The sequence below is a fragment of the Sciurus vulgaris genome (genome assembly GCF_902686455.1).
Source record: "Sciurus vulgaris genome assembly, chromosome: 1".
Classification (NCBI taxonomy): domain Eukaryota; kingdom Metazoa; phylum Chordata; class Mammalia; order Rodentia; family Sciuridae; genus Sciurus; species Sciurus vulgaris.
The window spans coordinates 130,288,695-130,309,562 of record NC_136461.1 but is presented as its reverse complement, the minus strand read 5'-3'; the positions used below and the strand labels follow the sequence as shown (position 1 = coordinate 130,309,562).

The window sequence follows — 20,868 nt, the reverse complement described above, 5'->3', positions numbered from 1 at the left end:
AACTTTTGAATTGTCTCTGCATTTATTCTTGCTCCTCAATGCCAGGCATCACAACCTTTTGAAATTTTATTTTTAACATATGTTAACTGAAAAAAAATTGAATTGTGTATAATTTTATTTTTATTGCATATAATTTAAAGTATACAGCATGACATTTTGATAAATGTGTAACAGAGAAATGGTTAGAATTGTCAAGCAAACTAACATATTGATATATCATCTCACCCATTTTTTTTTGGTAGTAACACCTCAATGTACTCTCTGAGCAATTATTCTGTATACCACACAATATTAATAACTGTATTTCTCACATTTTAATTAGATTTTGAACTTACTCATTCTATATAAATGCAGCTTTGCATCCTTTGGCCTAATTTTCCATTTCCTTTCTTGGTAATAATTTTTTTTTTCAATGAAACTTGACCGTATCATTCTCTTGCCTAAAACTCTTTGTCTTCTCATCAGTCACAGAATTAAGTATAAAGTGTGTGAAGGACTATGAGGCCCATGTTCATCTACAGCCTTGTCTACTTCTCTCTCTTTAGCCAAACTGGACATTTCTCAAGTAGCTAAGCACATAGCAGTTCTTCCCTCCCCTTCTCTCTCTTTAGCCAAACTGGATATTTCTCAAGAAACTGAGCACATAGCAGTTCTTCCCTCTTCCCATCCCTTTTAACTAATTATCTCTTTCTCATTACTTCAGGTGTCAAATACCACATCTCAGTTTCAGTTAAAGCAACCTGCTGTGCATTCTTACCTTACTGTGTGATGTTTGTAGTTTGAAATTAAAAGTCAAGTGTATTAAAATGGTAGTTTTCTTGGTGGCCTATTCTGAGCACAAGTGGGGCTTAGACTGTTTCCATTTGAAAGGTAACAGCCCCTTCAGTCTTTAGTTCCTCGTCCCTTGTTAGTAAAGCAGGATTGTGCACACTGTAGGTGATAACAGGTGAACAAAACAGCATCTCTCCTCAGGAAGCCTACAGTGCTGTAGTGGAGATGGACAGGCAGCCTGTGCTCTCATGCTAATCAGAATGTGGCTTTGATAGAAGTTACAAAATATGTTATGAGGATGGAAAAGAAGGAAAATTCACATAAAATGTGTGATTCTTTACAAACCCGAATGTCATCATTATCTCAGTGTCTACAGATTAAAATGGTAGTCTAAAATGTTTTTGGAAATTGAATTATATATAAAGTCCTTAAACACACTTCAGCCACAGCACTTTTGTACTTAGCTGACTCATCTTTCAGAAAGCACCAATGTAGCCACCTGGTCAAATAACACATGGTGTACTGATGTCACAGAGGCTGATCTGCTGTGTTTGGTTTCAGGAGGTATGGGGTATAAATTCTTGTTGAGGCTGGAAGAGTATTGAAGACAACACCAAAAGATATAAAGAAATACTTTCCTGTTTTGACAAGCTGGTATGTATTTGTTCACTTAAACCTCTTCTCGAGGTTTCAAGATGGCGGCCTAGAGGGTGGCTGCATTTCATGTTGCTCCAGGACTCAGGATTCAAAAGAGGAGATATTGAGACACTTGGGACCAACTCAAAGCAGCCGGGTGACTCTCACCCGTTGGGAAGGCGTCCCGCATGGGTCGGTGGTCCCGGAACGCAGGAAACTTTGTGAAGTAGAGCTGCCAGCGGGACGCCCCTTCCCCCGCTGGAGCAGTGAACTCGGACAACTGGGAGCGCCGTAAAGGAGGCCGCTCGGCACAGCGCTGGGACTCGGAGCAACCACTGGGGCTCTGGCGGTGCCCAGGGGAGGAGTGGCGAGAAAAGCTGTGTGGACTCAGGACACCAGGGCCTGCCCTGAGGAGGAGGAGGAGGAACGTGGCCGCTTGGATTCGGAGTGACTGCACCAGAGCTACAGGCGGTTGCCAGAGGAGAAGCTGCGCGGCGAGCTGTTTGGACTCAGAACGACTGCTTCTGAACACCGGGGCTGGCCCTGAGGACGAGGAGGAGGAAGAGGAGTGCGGCCGCTTGGATTCAGAGTGACTACACCAGAGCTACAGGCGGTTGCCAGAGGAGGGGCTGCGTGGCGAGCTGTTTGGACTCAGACCACTTATAAACATCGGGGCCTGCCCGGAGGAGGAGGAGGAGTGTGGCGGGTCGTTTGGACTCGCAGTGACTGCATTAGCGCTCCAGGTGGCTGCTCAGAGAAGAAGGCGAGTGGTGAGTTGTTTGGACTTAAAGTGACAGCGCCTGAGCACAGGGGGGCTGCCTGGAGGAGAAGCGTGGTGGGTCGCTTGGTCTTGAGTAGCCGCACCAGAGCTCCGGGCAGTTGCCCAGAGGACCTGTGCTGTGGGTCACGTGGATTCAGAGCCACTCAGAGCGACCGCTCCTGAACACCCGGGGGGTTATCTGGAGAAGGAGGAGGAACGGGGAGGGTCACTTCGACTCGGAGTGATTGATTGCCCAGGGCTACGGGTGGTTGGTGGGAGGTGGAGGCACGCAGTGAGTTTCTTGGACTCCTAGTGACCGCACCAGAATAATGGGCGGCTGTCTGGAGGAAGAGGCGTGTGGCGGGTCTCTGGGACTCAGAGCGATTGTACGGGACCCCAGGTGGCAGCTCAGAGGAGGGGCCGCATAGCCAGGCCATTAGGTGCAGAGCAGGGTCCCAGGACCTAGGAGGCTTCTTGGTGGAAGAGCCGTACAGAGACAGGCTTAGGGCGGAGCGAAGGTTCCAGGCCTGTGGGCAAATTCTCTGAGGAGGGGCAGCCTAAGGAGATTCATCTGCGAAGGGTGAGGCTCCCAGGCCCAGGAGGTAGGGCCGGGCCCCTGGGAACTTTGCAGAGGAAGGCAGCCCAGCCCAGGTGGTAGCTGTAAATTGAGGGGAACCGCTAGGAGGGTACTGACCAGTAAGACCTCCCCACGGGGTGAGTCTTCCCTGCCGTGTGAGGTTTCCCCACAAGGACGGTAAAACTAGAGACTCAGGCCCAAACAGGCCTTGCCTCAGCCCGCAGCCTAGGTCCCCTTTGGATGACCATTGGTCAACAAGTGGAGGCACCTCTGCCCACTAGCAGGGATTATACCCCACCTGAAGGCCACCACTCCTAGAGAGGCAGCTTCCTTGTGGAGCACCGCATTATCAACTTCCTCCAAGATTTGAGCCTACTGAAGGCTAAGGGGGGATATATATAGAAATCTTCAGGGACATTGTAAGTCAGTAGAGGAAATCTGCAATAACTCAGCGGTCCACTGATACCTGAACAATATGAGAAAACAAGGAAAGAAAATGCTGCAAACAAATCTAGATGTTACATCAATAAAACCCAATGACAGCATGGCAGAAGAAATGACAGAAAGGGAGTTCAGAATGTACATAATTAAAATGATCAGAGAAGCAAACGATGAGATGAAAGAGCAAATGCAAGCATTGAATGAACGCACCAATCGACAGTTAAAAGAGCAAATACAGGAAGCAAAAGATCATTTCAATAAAGAGTTAGAGATATTGAAAAAAAACCAAACAGAAATCCTTGACATGAAGGAAACAATAAACCAAATTAGGAACTCCATAGAAAGCATATCCAATAGGATAGAACACCTGGAAGACAGAACCTCAGACATTGAAGATAAAATATTTAACCTTGAAAACAAAGTTGAACAAACAGAGAAGATGGAAAGAAATCATGAACAGAATCTACAAGAACTATGGGATATCATGAAAAGGCCAAATTTAAGAATTATTGGGATTGAGGAAGGCCTAGAGAAACAAGCCAAAGGAATGGACAATTTATTCAAATAATAATATCAGAAAATTTCCCAAATCTGAAGAATGAAATGGAAAATCAAGTTCAAGAGGCTTATAGGACTCCAAATATACAAAATTACAACAGACCCACACCAAGGCACATTATAATGAAAATACCTAACATACAAAATAAAGACAGAATTTTAAAGGCTGTGAGAGAAAAGAACCAAATTACATTCAAGGGGAAACCAATACGGATATCAGCAGACTTTTCAATCCAGACCCTAAAAGCTAGAGGGCCTGGAACAACATTTTTCAAGCCCTGAAAGAAAATGGATGCCAACCAAGAATCTTATACCCAGCAGAACTTACCTTCAAATTTGACGATGAAATAAAATCCTTGCATGATAAACAAAAGCTAAAAGAATTTACAAAAAGAAAGCCAGCATTACAGAACATTATCAGCAAAATATTCCATGAGGAAGAGATGAAAAACAAAGAAGCAAATCAGCAAAGGGAGGAATTACCCTAAAGGAATTGTCAAATAAAGGAGGAAACAAGTTGTGTCAAACAAATAAATAAATAAAATTTAAAAAATGAACCAAATGACTGGGAAACCAAATCATATCTCTATAATAACCCTGAATGTTAATGGCCTGAACTCATCAATCAAAAGACATAGACTGGCAGATTGGATTAAAAAGAAAGATCCAACAATATGTTGCCTGCAAGAGACTCACCTCATAGAAAAAGATACCCATAGACTAAAGGTGAAAGGATGGGGAAAAACATACCATGCGCATGGACTTAGCAAAAAAACTGGAGTATCCATCCTCATTTCCGATAATGTGGACTTCAAGCCAAAGTTAGTCAGAAGGGATAAAGAAGGTCATTTCATACTGCTTAAGGGAAGCATAAATCAGCAAGATATAACAATCATAAACATCTATGCCCCAAACAGTGGCTCATCCATGTATGTCAAACAAATCCTTCTCAATTTCAGAAACCAAATAGACCATAACACAATAATACTAGGTGATTTTAACACGCCTCTCTCACCACTGGACAGATCTTCCAGAGAAAAATTGAACAAAGAAACCATAGATCTCAATAACACAATCAATCATTTAGACTTAACAGACATTTATAGAATATACCATCCAACCAAGAGCGAATACACTTTCTTCTCAGCAGCACATGGATCCTTCTCTAAAATAGACCATATATTATGCCACAAAGCTAATGTTAGCAAATACAAGAAGATAGAGACACTACCATGTATTCTATCAGATCATAATGGATTGAAGTTAGAACTAAATGAAAGAGTAAAACACAGAAACTATTCCAACATCTGGAGATTAAACAATATGCTATTATATGATGAATGGATAACAGAAGATATTAGGAAGGAAATTAAAAAATTCTTAGAGGTAAATGAGAACAATGAAATATCATATCAAAATCTCTGGGACACTATAAAAGCAGTACTTAGAGGGAAATTTATTTCATGGAGCGCATTTAATAAAAGAAGTGAAACTCAAAAAATAAACGACCTAACACTACAGCTCAAAGCCCTAGAAAAAGAAGAACAGACCAGCACCAAAAGTAGTAGAAGACAGGAAATAGTTAAACTCAGAGCTGAAATCAATGAAATTGAAAAGAAACAATACAAAAAATTGACAAAATAAATAGTTCGTTCTTCGAAAAAATAAACAAAATTGATAAACCTTTAGCCACACTAACAAAGAGAAGACGAGAGAAAACCCAAATCACTAAAATTCGGAATGAACAAGGAAATATCACAACAGACAGGATTGAAATACAAAACATAATTAGAAGCTATTTTGAAAATCTATACTCCAACAAAATAGAAAATTTCGAAGACATCAACAGGTTTCTAGAGACATATGAATTGCCTAAACTGAACGAGGAGGACATAAACAATTTAAATAGACCAATTTCAAGTACTGAAATAGAAGAAGTCATCAAAAGCCTACCAACAAAGAAAAGTCCAGGACCAGATGGGTTCTCAGCCGAGTTCTACAAAACCTTTAAAGAAGAGCTCATTCCAATACTTCTCAAAGTATTCCATAAAATAGAAGAGGAGGGAACCCTCCCAAACTCATTCTATGAAGCCAATATCACCCGGATACCTAAACCAGACAGAGACTCATCAAGAAAAGAAAATTTCAGACCAATATCCTTAATGAATATCGACGCAAAAATTCTCAACAAAATTTTAGCAAATCGCATACAAAAACATATTAAAAAGATAGTGCACCATGATCAAGTGGGCTTCATCCCAGGGATGCAATGTTGGTTCAACATCAGGAAATCAATAAACGTAATTCACCATATTAATAGACTTAAAGTCAAGAATCACATGATTATTTCAATAGATGCAGAAAAAGCATTCGATGAAATACAGCACCCCTTCATGCTCAAAACACTAGAAAAAATAGGGATAGTGGGAACATTCCTTAACATTGTAAAGGCCATTTATGCTAAGCCCACGGCTAACATCATTCTAAATGGTGAAAAACTGAAAGCATTCCCCCTAAAAACTGGAACAAGGCAGGGATGCCCTCTTTCACCACTTCTATTCAACATCGTTCTTGAGACTCTGGCCAGAGCAATTAGACAAACCAAAGAAATTAAAGGGATACGAATTGGAAAAGAAGGACTCAAACTACCCCTGTTCGCTGATGACATGATTATATATTTAGAGGAACCTGGAAATTCCACCAGAAAACTCTTAGAACTCATAAGTGAATTCAGTAAAGTAGCAGGTTACAAGATCAATGCCCATCAATCCAACGCATTTTTATACATAAGTGATGAATCTTCAGAAAGAAAAATTAGGAAAACTACCCCATTCACAATAGCCTCGAAAAAAATAAAATACTTGGGAATCAATCTCACAAAAGAGGTGAAAGACCTCTACAATGAGAACTATACAACACTAAAGAAAGAAATTAAAGAACACCTTAGAAGATGGAAAGATCTTCCATGTTCTTGGATAGGAAGAATTAATATTGTCAAAATGGCCATACTACCTAAAGTGCTATACAAATTCAATGCAATTCCAATTAAAATCCCAATGACGTACCTTACAGAAATAGAGCAAGCAATTATGAAATTCATCTGGAAGAATAAGAAACCCAGAATAGCTAAAGCAATCCTTAGCAGGAAGAGTGAAACAGGGGGTATTGCAATACCAGATCTTCAACTCTATTACAAAGCAATAGTAACAAAAACGGCATGGTATTGGTACCAAAATAGAAAGGTAGATCAATGGTACAGAATAGAGGACACGGACACAAACCCAAATAAATACAATTTTCTCATACTAGACAAGGGGGCCAAAAATATGCAATGGAGAAAAGATAGCCTCTTCAACAAATGGTGCTGGGAGAATTGGAAATCCATATGCAACAGAATGAAACTAAACCCATATCTCTCACCATGCACGAAACTAAACTCAAAATGGATTAAGGACCTCAGAATCAGACCAGAGACCCTGCAGATTATAGAAGAAAAAGTAAGTCCAAATCTTCACCTTGTTGGTCTAGGATCAGACTTCCTTAACAGGACTCCCATAGCACAAGAAATAAAAGCTAGAATCAACCACTGGGATAGATTCAAGCTAAAAAGCTTTCTCTCAGCAAAGGAAACTATCAACAATGTGAAGAGCCTACAGAGTGGGAGAATATCTTTACCAATCATACTTCAGATAGAGCGCTAATCTCCAGAATCTATAAAGAACTCAAAAAACTCTACTCCAAGAATTCAAATAATCCAGTGGACAAATGGGCTAAGGAAATGAATAGACACTTCACAGAAGAAGATCTACAAGCAATCAACAAACATATGGAAAAATGTTCAACATCTCTAGTAATAACAGAAATGCAAATCAAAACCACCCTAAGATTCCATCTCATCCCAATTAGAATGGCGATTATCAAGAATACGAGCAACAACAGGTGTTGGCGAGGATGTGGGGAGAAAGGTACACTCACATATTGCTGGTGGGACTGCAAATTAGTGCAGCCACTCTGGAAAGCAGTGTGGAGATTCCTTAGAAAACTCGGAATGGACCCTCCATTTGACCCAGCTATCCCACTCCTTGGCCTATACCCAAAGGCCTTAAAATCAGCATACTACAGAGATACAGCCACATCAATGTTCATAGCTGCTCAATTCACAATAGCCAGACTGTGGAACCAACCTAGGTGCCCTTCAATTGATGAGTGGATAAAGAAACTGTGGTATATATATACAATGGAATATTACTCAGCCATAAAGAATGATAAAATTATGGCATTTGCAGGCAAATGGATGAAATTGGAGAATATCATGCTAAGTGAGATAAGCCAATCTCAAAAAGCCAAAGGAGAAATGATATCGCTAAGAAGTGGAGGATGATACATATTGGGGGGGCGGGAAGGGTTAGTGTTAGGGTTAGAGTTAGGGTTAGGGAGGGGGGCAAGTATGGAGGAAGGAAGTACTGTATAGAGGGTAAAGAGGGGTGGGAGGGGTGGGGGGAAGGGAAAAAATAACAATGAATCAGACAACTTTACTCTATGTAAATTTATGATTACACAAATGGTATGCCTTTGCGCCATGTATAGACAGAGAAACAACATGTATCCCATTTGTTTACAATTAAAAAATAAATAAATTAAAAACAAAAACAAAAAAAAAAAAAAACAAAAAAAAACCCTCTTCTCCCTGGCAGTTCAGTAGATGTAAAATTGAAGAAAAAAAAAAAATAAAAAGAAAAGAAATACTTTCATTTGCACGGCTGCTTTATTTTTCTGTATGAATTTTGTTTGTAAAGTGCAGGTGCTTGTGGTCATATGGGAGAGGATTTTTGATTTCTGCACTACTGCCTGTGGATAGCAATCCTGCCCTGAGCTCACCAGGGCTACCAGAATCCGGGGAGTTGCCTCCTTGGGGAAGGCATCCACACTCCCCATTAGCTCCCAGGTTTGAACTCCTGTGTCTTCATTTCTAAGGTTCTCTCCCATGGGTTTCAGTGAAGTCAGCCTCCTCCATGGGGTGCCTTAGACTCACCTCTGGGGAGGTGACAAATGTTCACTTCCTGTTATATTCATAATATATTTGACACTCACAGGAGTCAATCTGTAACAAAAACAATCTAAGTTTAAGTGTTTAACTGCCAATCAACCTTGAAGTTCAAGTATTTTATTCAAGTTTAAGTTTTCTCTTCTTATAAATGAGTTCCATATGCTTCTGATGGTTTTCAAAAATTGCATTTTCTGGATGGCACATTTTTAGTGAGTACAATTGAAGTCCGAGATGTAATTTGATCATTAAAAATTATATTATTTTAAGTTCAAAGACTTTTAAGTGGGAGAGTCTCCTGACTGAAGTGTATTTCAATTCGTTTGCTCTGGCTGCTGCGGGGGAAAAAGGATTATAGGGAGGAGAGGACTGGTTAGGAGTTGGCTGCCAAAGAACAGTCACAAAACTATGATGGTTTGGACTAGTCTGTTTTAATGAAGGAGACAGGAGGCATGGGTCTTGGATAAATTTTTTAAAAATAAAATCTATAAAATGGGCTGAATTGTATGCGGAGGGAAAGAAGAAATCAAGTATAACTTAGTTTTTGATCTGAGCCCGGGTAAAGTATGATGTCATTTGCTGAGCCTGGCAAACATGGCAGGAAACAGGTCTGGGCAGCCAGAAAGTCAGATGTTGAATCATGGCTGTGCACTTCAGAGAGGTCTGTTTGTGCCCTGGTAGAGTGGTTGAGCAGTGAGCTCCACTGAGTTCTGGAGCCAGGGAGTGGTCAGGGCAGGAAAAGTGGAGTTGAGATCAGTTACATAAACTGCCATGGATTCATATGTTTCATGCTTTTTAATTATAGCACATTACGGATATTTTTTTGAGTAGAAATCATTCCAGAAATTCTAAAGTCTTTTTTATTCTTTTCAGAAATATTTCCAAGAGATTTGAACTTAAAAGACAAATTCATAAAGCACTTCACAGGTAAGCATACAAATTATCAGTGATTCAGTTAAATAAAAAGATTATATGCAGTTCCTCTGGAGACTGAGGTAGGAGAATTGCAAGTTTGAGGCCAGCCTCTGCAACTTAGTGAGACCCTGCTTCAAAAGATAAAAGGGGCTGAGGATGTAACTCAGTGGTAGACCACCCACTGCAAACTAAATAAAAAGTTAAGAAGATTGTACACAAAGTACTATGTTACGTACTGGGGATTTGATGATAAATGTCTAGAAGAGGCTCATAGTCCAGCTGGTGACATGGAAAAATGCTCTTAACTTATGTGAACTATAACATAAACCAGATTTTGATAATAGAAGTATAAACAATGTTTTAGGGACACACAGGAAATGAATAATTGAACCAAGAACCACCAAGGAAGACTTTTAGTGAGCATATATAAGTGGGACTTTAAAAGATGAATTAAGTTTTCCCAGGGTGATAGATACATTCTGGTCAGTAGGAATTCATTGAGCAAGGCATGAAGTTTTGTAGTGTAGTTTCAGGAAGCACAGGCAGATGGTGTGAATGGACTATGGGTGAATTTAGGTATGGATGCATTTGGCCAAAGGGCAAATATGTGACTGGAAAGGTAGGTTGGTAGCATTGTGAACAATCTTATGTTGCATGTTGAGGACAGCAGACTGTTCCCAGTCAATGGGGAGCAATAGAAGTTTCTTGAACAGGGGAGAGACAGACTTTCATATGCCACATCTTTTTAATTTTATTAATTCATTAATGTGTGATGCTAGGTGAACCTAGAACACATTATCACTGAGCTACATCCCCAACCCTTTGAAAAAAAAATTTTTTTAAATTTTGACATAGAGTCTTGCTAATAATTCACAAGGCTGGTTTCAAACTTGTGTTCATCCTGCCTCAGCTTCCCGGGTCACTGAGATTACAGATGTGCCCAGCAATATGCTACACGTTAAGCACAGATGAAATGCTCTCTCTACACTGTCAGTCTTCTTCCTATCAACTTTGTGAATCTATTTCATATCATCCTATGCCCCAAGTTCTGGAAAATCACTTAACTTATTACCAACAGCCTATCCTTATTATTGCTATTGGCTTTCTGTTCCTAATCATCTCAACTACCTTTTATTGTTTTATAGCTCAGACCTATCATGTGGGAAAAATGTAGTTTTCCCACTCAATTAAATCTGAGGGCCATATTTGTTAATTAGTTTAATATGATGGTCATGAGGATCAAGTGGAGATCCACCTGCAGCATGAGTGAGCGTAAGGATATTCAGTGTCCTGACTGTGGACTCTTCATAAAACACAGACTTCTGGTGGAAGTATTAAAGTTTTGATGAAGTTTACCGGAAATTCATATGAACAGATGGGGGAAGTCTCAAGGTCCTGCCCAATTTATAGTAGTCCTTGATACTGAAATTAAAGACACATGTCATTTTAATTTTTTTTAAATGGAATAAATGTCTCAGCACATAAACATTAATTCCTACTAAATAAAAAATTGAAGAACAAAAAGTAAAAATCAAGGATATTGATTTTATGTTCTCCACAACCACTTAATTTGTTCCCTACAAATTTCTTTCCTCTATCTGGTGCTTTTACCTTCCAGTTATTCTAGAGGGTTCTACTGAAAGCAAAGGTTCCATTATGTGAGATGTTAAGAATGCAGAATGAATTTATATTGTTTTTTAGGGATCACAACTCTTTACCTCCCACAGAGTTTGGGTGAGGGGAAGAGGGAAAGAACTCCTAAGCAAGTTCTTTTAAGGACAGGCAAGATGTAAACTACAGTTATATTATTTTGATCCATAAAGTACTAGCAATTTGTTTGGGAAACATGCCTGGGTTTATAATAAGCATTCTTTTCCTGTCCTCTAGGGCCAATCACATTTTCAGCTGAATGTAGCAAACATTTCCATAGACTGTATCACAATACCAGGGATTGCTCAGTGCCAGCTTGTAAGTCACTTGGACAGTTTTTTTTAAAACCTATCCAGCAATAAATGCATGTAATTTTAAGCTTTAACCGTCTTTGGGTGGGACATAATAGACTAAACATTGCAGGAGATGCTATTTATAACACTGCCAGTACTTCAGGTTTGTGTGTGCTGTTGAAACTATAAGAACAAAATCACATTCTAGCTGGGAATATATCCAAATCTGAAAATAGCAGATTTCCTTAAAGACCAAGTGTTTGTTAGGATTGAAACCTTTTATCATTATTCAAATTCCTTGGCATAAATAAAGTGCTCTCTCACATAAATGAAAAAAAAAAAAGTAAGATGACTAGGGAGTGTAAGTCAAAAATTTCCTCCTAAGTTATTTTAAAATAAATATTTTTAATATCATGTCATTAGTACAAAGGGTGCTGGAGTTTTCTGAGTAATGATGTGTGGTAAAGTTTGCTCTAATGAATTCTTTTGGATACTTAAATTACTGAAGTTAATGATTCCAAACATAATACTAAAACGTTATCATTTAAATTGTCAAAAGTATGATTATGTGTGGTAACTGAGTTGGCCGTTTTTAAATTCCTTTCCAAGCCTAAACTTTCCTTTAAAGAAAACAAATTTTAAGTATTTTGTTTCTTATTAACTAGATTGCTCATCTTGAGGAACATTTAATTTTACTTAGGTTGTCAAGTCAGATTTGTTGTAATTTTTCCATAAACAACTTACATCTAATGGCTCAGTGAAACAAAGCACGTTGGATTCAAGGCAAAAATCCCTAAATGATAGTGCAGTGTGGGGCAGAAAGTTCAGGCATTGGGACCAAACTGCTTCCCAGCTATAGGAGAAGTAACACTTCCAGGATCTTTTCTCTAAAGTTAAGATAACAGTCATACTTTTCTAATGTGTTACTGGGGGACTTAATGGGAAAAAAAATCCATATTCAGCACTTGATATATTAAGTGCTTTTTAAGTTATACCTATTGTTATGTGGACTAGTGACAATAATTAACATGATTTTCCCCACATTTATAGTAACTATATACCTAATTTACCTTCTACTGTTTCTCTCAGATTACAAAAGATGTGCCAGGTTGCTTACAAGGTTGGCAGTGAGTCCACTCTGCTCACAGACCTAGAAAACCTACCCTGGGAGTATGTATTTTTTAATTTTTCTTATGCTGTTTAATACTCATTTTTGGTTTTTGTTTTTCTTGGTGATTCTGTGGATCAAACCCAGGGCCTTCCACATTCTAAGCATGTAATCAATTTCCACTGAGTTACATTACCAATCCTAACAATCTAACCAAATTTTGAACAATGTAAGAATCCAGGAAGCTGGTCTAATCCCCACCTAGTGAGCTTAATCTGGAATTTTCACTGTGCTTTAACTTGATTGAAATATACTGTTTTATCAACTAATTTTAAAGTGACCACAGTATTGACTGCATTAAATAAGATGAATAACTTTTTGGCAATTTTACCTGCCATGACTGTTTTAAAAACTTGTTCAACAGGTTTGGGTGTTATTTTATTGTTATGTGGAAACATTATACATATAGATATTAGACAAGCAGAACTACTTACAGGTCTATCTTTTCATAACTGGTTAAAAGATATAGTAAAAATAAAAGTTGGTGTTAAAATGTTGGCTTACATAGTGTGAGTACAAACAGAGAGAAGATATTGGAAAAGAAAATCAGCAAGTGAAGGATTAAGGATATAATGAACATTTAATGATTATCTGCTTTAGATTACTATTTGATACCCTAGGAGCCCTATGGGAATAGAATAATTGTTCAATAATAAAAAATTCATGTAAATTATAACATTTATTTCCAAAAACATAAATCTATACGAAATACTGAAAGACATTCATTTCTTTGCAAAATTTTTTTTTATTAGTTCAAGTGTGGTATTAAGTCAGCATATTTTGGTTAGCATTTTCAGTACCACGGACAAATCCCTTTATAAACTGGTTCCTCTGTTGAGATGGTGAATGGAAATCATGAAGTACATGTAGCTGTAGAAGTTTCTGTGAATATCTTATACTGGTCAGTGAAACTCAATATGTACCAAATAATTTCACAGGGATTCACTTAACACATCTCACAAGTTTGCTGTGACAATTACTGAAACAATCCTGACCTCACTTTCTGAACAATGATAGCATATGTTGTAAATGTTGCTCTAATGAATTCTTTTGGATACTTAAATTACAGAAATTATTATTCCAAACATAATGTTTAAGTGCTATAATTTAAAATGCCCAATTTATTAGTACGTGTGGTAACTCACAAGATGACTCTTTGTTGTTGTTGTTGTCATTCTTATTTTTAAAACTACCATTACAAATTAATACTAATTAGCAGTATTGATTCTGAATGTTTACAGTTAAGAAAATGAGCTAGATCATTTCAATATGCAGTGGTAAGATGCTTCCGTTGATTACTCTCAACCTGTCTCAAAGCTTTTGAATAATGCAAAAGAGAAATAAATCAAGAAAATTCATTGGGCTGTTGACTTACATCAAGGCATATTTATCTCTTTCTTGGTTTTTAATATATTTTATGTAAATGAGTAAATTTATATGAAGTCCTTAAATCAACATAATATGGAAAAGTTACTTGAAACAAGTATTGTATTATAATTTAAAATATGAAGCTAGAGATATAGCTCAGTGGTAGAGCACATGCTTAGCATACTTGAGGCTATGGGCTCAATTCCCAGCACCACCAAAAAAATGAAAATAAAAATACAATATTCCACATAAATCTGCATTCTCGTGGGACTGAAGAGAAGGCAGAGTTGATAAGTATGATACATTGTAGAGTTTAGAGATTTAGTGATTCCTTCTATAATTATTTTTATTTTTGAAAAGATGTTACTTTAGTTATTTCACAAGGTACTATAATCATGATATTTCAGATAAATAAATTTTAGGAATTTTTGAATTAGGTGATATCAAGTTCATTTTGGGGAGTATGTCTAGATATCATAAAACTTTAATAGGGAAATCATTTTATGTCTCTAATAGAACCTCTCCTTCTCCACAAACACATTTGTCTGTGTATGTATGTATTTGTTTTAGGATTAGACTGTAAATTAAGAGTCCACAGATTATTTAAGCAAAATAATATGTAACTATAAGTATAAATTTTATGTGTGTTAAAAGTGGGTCATTAATATTTTTCTTTTTCTCCCACAGGCATTTCTTAAGGATCCAAATCAAATTTGAAGAAAATGTGCCTGGAATCATACTAAATATAAAAAGAGATGAAATTTCTAGTTTTGCGAGTGTTAACCTGAAATAATCTGCTATTTCTGAGTAACCTCAGAAATAGCAGATTACCTGTGTGCTACTATAGAATGGAATCTTTCTTAGTTTATCTTTTCGTATAAAGTAATTTATAGTTTTTTAAAAACAGTTTAAATCACATATGGCAAATAAAATATTAAAATTTATGCTATTCTACTTTATTTTTGCCAAGAATATTATTTTCTTATATAATTAACATTCCATATTAAACATTGAATTATGTAAATTATGTCCAAGAGTGTCAGTGAGCAACAATGCATTTTGTGAATGATTTTTAATATTTGTCAACATGTAGAGTCCACTTTTATAATTTTTGTTTAATAATATTTAAGTGCATTTATTAAGAATTGTGTTTATTTACATTAATTTGAAATGTGAATTTTATTAAAACTGAAATATAAAAAATGTGTGCTTTTTTAATGAAAGATATTCAAAACTTGATTACTGTACATGTATATGTAACATAAATATGTATTTTCTGAAGTAATAAGCAGGACACTGAGACAATCTTTGTCTTTTGAAGTTAGATTATATGGTATTACTGTTTTATAAATAGAAAGAAATCTAATTATCCTGGACTGGAGAGAGGTATGGGAGAGTGGAAGAAAACTGGGTACTCTGTTCAGAATGCAACAAAATACCCTGACACATTCATTTAATTTCATTTAAACACGACAATTTAAAAAATCAGAAACCTACAGCAAAACAGTTAAAAATACATCCTTCTAATGAGTAGACAAAGCTTGAGTTCTTGTAAGTTCAGAGGTCACACAAACATTGGCTTTTGCCACTTTCCAGCTGTTGGTGTGGATGTCATGAAGACATGTATGTGTCTGTTCTCTCTGGAAGTCATCACTTCTGCTTTTCAGCACCATTGGTCTCTCTGTCACTCAACCTGTGGTGTGTATTTTTATGTAACATTTATACTTCTTTGTTCATCAGGAAAGCAGACTCAGAAATGCCCTTTGGATTCACAAATATTATGAAAGTACATTCTCAGTTTTCACTTTTATTTGGCCTATGGACAGAGATTTACAAATAATTATCATTAAGAAATGTGTGTGTGTGAGTGTGTGTGTGTGTGTGTGTGTGAGAGAGAGAGAGAGAGAGAGAGAAAGGGAGAGAGAGAGAGAGAGAGAGAGAGATCCTACAATGATGCTATGTGATGAAGAATGAAACAAATACTATGTTTTCAGTTAGTTGTATTTACCAAAGTAGTTATATTTTTTTTTTACTACATTTGGAGAACATGAAGTAGCTTTTACATATAACTACTCAAAGAACTGAGAACTCTTTTATTAAAGTGAAGAGACTATTGAACAACAACAATAAAAACTTAAGTGAGAGGTATTTGGAAGAGACAGAAAATAGCCTCAGTGGGCTTCATGATTAGTATGGTTTCAATAATGTCAATTATTTCAGATGCAATTCTATGAAATCAGATTTTCAACATTCTCAGAGATGACTAATATGCACCATAAATTTATTCTCTATATATTTAAATCCACTCAAATTGATTAAAAATATTTTCAGTTAATGGGATGTTTATTTTACTACACGACACTCATTACTTAGTAAAGTAACATCCACACATCAGAGAAATATCATCTAAGCAGCAGAACAGGAGGTTAACAAAGTTTTCCCCCAGGGTATTTAGGGCTAGGTGAACTAAGTGGGTTATTCTGAACTAGGCAACTAAAGGATTTAGGCAGACAATAGTTAAACTCTGAGTAGTCTATAATTATCTAACCTTCCACTTCAGTTTCTATTTTACAACTTTTGCTTTGAAAAGAAAGATATGATTACTACAGCTAGCCCTTGATAGTTGCTGAAAAAGAGGAAGTATGCTTTAATTTCTGAAAGGTGGGCAATGTATGTGTCTTATCACTTTCTATATGTTATGATTGATTGGAAAATCTAACCCTATATATAGTAATCTCCCACATTTCCTTGAATAATTTGTTTCTTATCATTTATCAGTCTTTGCATTTATGATATCTGTTCATTTCTTAAATGAATAAATAAGGTGTACAAGAGAAGAGACTGCTTTCTGAAGGATTTCTAGAGCCTAAAACAGTGCCAGGCTCATAGCAGATACTTTGTGTAATAAAAGAATAAATATCTAATACTCTAATGAATGAGATTAAAGAATACAGTGTAACTCATCATAAAAAAACAGTGATTTATGAAACACTATTGAGCAATTGTTAGCTCATCAAGACTCTTTTATGTTTTATGTAAGAATATGGCCTTTATCCAAGATTACAAGATTGTCAGCTTCATTTATAGCCTTGTAAATACTTTAACTTATACAACTCATAGATACAAATATGTTGTGTTTAAACTGCTAGAACCACTTAACCTTGGAAGTGAAAATGTAAATGCTTGTTAAGTCAGGTGACTGACAGGGTTGATCAGAGTGGGCCATAGAGACAGTACTCACAGTCTGAAGGTGGGGGAAGGTTTTTAGCTTTGGCCTCTGCTGCCATGTTAGAATGCAGACTTACTTTGGATTTCTCTAGGAAAGCTGGAATCTGGATTTTTATAAGAAAAATTTAACATTTATATATTGCATTAAATTAGAAAACTTTTAATATGGTGGGTCAGTTAAACAAAAAAGTTTGAGCCCTTTTAAATGCATAAACTGCTATTACTTGACATCTGATGGCTATTTGAATTTGGGTGTTTCTTCAGTTTAACTTCCTTTCATCCCCTTTGGAGAACTTGGATTCCTCCTCTGTCTGTTCTCTATGGAGATTTAGTGATGAATTGTAGATTCTTGGCTTTGGTCTGGCAACCTCCTAAACCCCTGCTTCTAGAAATTTCTCCTGGGCACCTTGCTATGTAGCCCCAGGCAAGGTAAGCCTTCTTTGTCTTTTACAGAACCCTGAGATGCTTCTTGATTCTTGACAGGAAAAAGTCTTCAGCCTTTGCCAATAATGAGTGCATAGGTGGGCCAGGAGATGAGAGGAGAGGAGAGAGAGAATAGTTTGTGGTATAGATACTGCTCCATTTGCCCATCTGCATCAGGTCAGAGGAATATTCCGTATTGCACATTTGCACATCTTGGTATAATATATACCATTTTCTGTGAAGAAAGGAAGTTTTATTGCTTTTCTAGCAAAGAAGAAACACAGGGGACTCCTGTCCCAGAGACTCTGATTCTCTTTTGAGTGAATGGTCGGTTTATACATGTTGGGCAATATTTTCCTTGGAACTTTCTTTCTCAATTTAATAAAACAGATATTTTTTCTTCAAACTTGTGGATTTGTGAAATAATAGCACTTATAACACCAATATTAGCTCTGATTAATAACTGGGAGACCAAATAAAATTGTCAGAATAGGATTAGGTTTCAACAAAGTAAATATAAGGATAGATCCACAAATTACAGTTTTACTGTAAAACAAAAATTAAAAAAGTAAAAAAACAAGCCAAAGAAACCCATTGAGTTTCCTACTCATTATAAGCAACTATAAGTGTATCAGAGTAGGAGTCCAAGAAGCTGATAGAGAATTCCCTCTCTGACATGTTTAAGTTCCACTCAAAGACAGATCTACTCTTAGTAGCAATCTCATGGGACCCCATGCCAGGATTTGGCCTTATCCCAAGGAATATGTCTTTGATACTTTTGTGCTATTTGGGCTCAGCAGAGATACAGAAACACAGGAGGTAAAATAGACTTAGAGGGAATAACATGTTAATATGAGGACAGGAAGACACCCAAGAACTCATTAGGCACTTAACTGAGTACAGATGACCAGTACAGATAATGAAGAAACCACCAGAGTCCAGATGAGTTCTTGGCTTCAGTTTAGTGGGATACTGTTAGTGAATTCATGATTCCCCCTGAAGGTGAGTGGAACACACACATGTGCACATGCACACATATGTATAAACATACAGTCAACCATCCACACCTCTGGGTTATACCTCTTCAAATTCAAATAAATGAGGATCAAAAATATTCAGGACTGTGGGTATAGCTCAGTAGTAGAGTACAAGGCCCTGGTTAAATCCCCAAAACCATACACACAAAGAATATTTGAGAAAAAAATATTCATATGACCTGAGTATGCAGCAGACTTTTTCTTGTCATTATTCCCTAAGCAGTACAGTATGAAAGCTATTTACATAGTGCTTACATTGTAGTGTGCATTATAAGTAATCTAGAGATGATGTGAAGTATATAGGAGGATGTACAGATTATATACACATAATACACCACTTAAAAAAATCTTATTATAGAAAGGACTTAACATTCCAAAGATTTGGTTTTCCTAGGGGATTCTGAAACCAATATCCCACATATACAAAGGGATAGCTATATATAATTATATACATACTATTTTATATCATCTATGCTTCATTTTTTCCCCTCAGGGAAGGATCCATGGCTTTTGTTAAATTTGTGGAAACACACATAAAGTCCATCAAGTTAAGAACCACTGATTTAAATGTTTGGAGCCTAAAAGCTGAAAGATAGAGAGAGATGCAAAAAAGGGCCAAGCAGGGGCTGAGAACCAGCCTTGGAGGAAGGAGCTAACAATTTCAGTGAGTTTTACCGGGAAGGGTCCAGGGCAATGAGTTGAGAAATGAGCAGAGATAAGAAAGCAGCGGTAATGAGTATAGTGTGCTGTTAAAGAAGTTGGAACTGTCTGGATAACAAGAGCCAGCATAGTGCAAGGCCCCAGGAGTCTTTGGTAAGAGGTTTGGTCCTGTTAAATATTAATGAGAAGTTCAAGTCAGTACAGCAGATTTTTTAGGAGGTAGGAGGGAATGGACTCCAGAATAAAGGAGAAAATCTAAGGTTCATTGCATGTGTTTGAATAAATAAAGTTCACATTTGTCATATGAAATTTTAGGACAATTTTAAACAAACAAACAAACCCTAGTTGTATGAACTTAAATGAGTTACTAAACCTCTGTGCCTCTATTTTCTCATGGATATAAATAGTTCCTGTTACTCAGAGAAGCAGATCAGTTAATATTAAAGTCCTTAGAAAGGTGCCCAGGGTTCAATGGGCACCATAAATTGTAAGTAAATAAATGCAACAATATACCAACATACCAATGCCTGGTCCAAATCACATCATTCAGTCATTCCTATCATTCTGGCCTTAGGAGGGTCTTGTCCCTAAGGTATAGCACTGATCTTCTAACTAAGGTTTTGTCCTGGGTTCACCCTCGCAGGACTGCACTGGGAAATGTCATTTCCATCTGACTTCGTAGGCATGCCATGGAGGAGGAATAACCAGCTCTCTATGCAACTATAGTTAGTTATGAAATTTAGTTATCTGTTCAACACTGAAAGGACTTGCATTTGAACCACTTCTGGTTATTAACCTCTGGCTAATAACAATTTCATATTGAAAGCAACATGAAAACAATGGATCAGTGGAGCATCCCTTAAAATCTGAAATGCTCCAAAATCCAAAATATTTTGAAAAGTGGAAAATGCCACACCTGACCTCAAGTGACGGTCACAGTCACAATGCAAGTTCATTAAAAATATTGTACAAAATTACCTTCAGGCTATGCATATAAGGTGTATATAAAATATAAATAAAATGAGTCCCATCACCAAGATGTCTCATTATGTCTCTGCAAGTATTCCAGAATCTGAAAATATTTGAAATTCGGAACACTTCTGTTCTCAAGCATTTCAGACAAAGGATAATATGTGTTTCAAATGACTGGACAAAAAAAGACCAGTTGGGAAGCCCAAATGGGCTCTTTACAGAACATACATCAGCAGAAGACTAGATTTCATCATGCTTAGTGCTGTCCTCAACACTAAGTCAGGCTAACTCAGTAGAAGCAGACCAATGCACTTCCCAAGGAAATACTGAACAGGAGCCTCAAAGCTCAGCCTTACTTGGATGAAAG

General features: G+C 37.1%; 1 protein-coding gene across 1 annotated transcript in view; it reads left to right on the top strand.

Annotated features, from left to right (window-relative positions):
• Positions 1-15,392, top strand: part of ALKAL1 (ALK and LTK ligand 1) — a 39,763-nt gene extending 24,371 nt beyond the window's left edge. Inside the window, exons 2-5 of the mRNA XM_079136980.1 lie at positions 9,661-9,714; positions 11,590-11,670; positions 12,735-12,815; positions 14,869-15,392. Coding sequence (XP_078993106.1) covers positions 9,661-9,714; positions 11,590-11,670; positions 12,735-12,799 — 200 coding nt within the window. The 3' untranslated portion in view covers positions 12,800-12,815; positions 14,869-15,392. The remainder of the gene's footprint in view (positions 1-9,660; positions 9,715-11,589; positions 11,671-12,734; positions 12,816-14,868) is intronic.
• Positions 15,393-20,868: the final 5,476 nt, after the last annotated feature.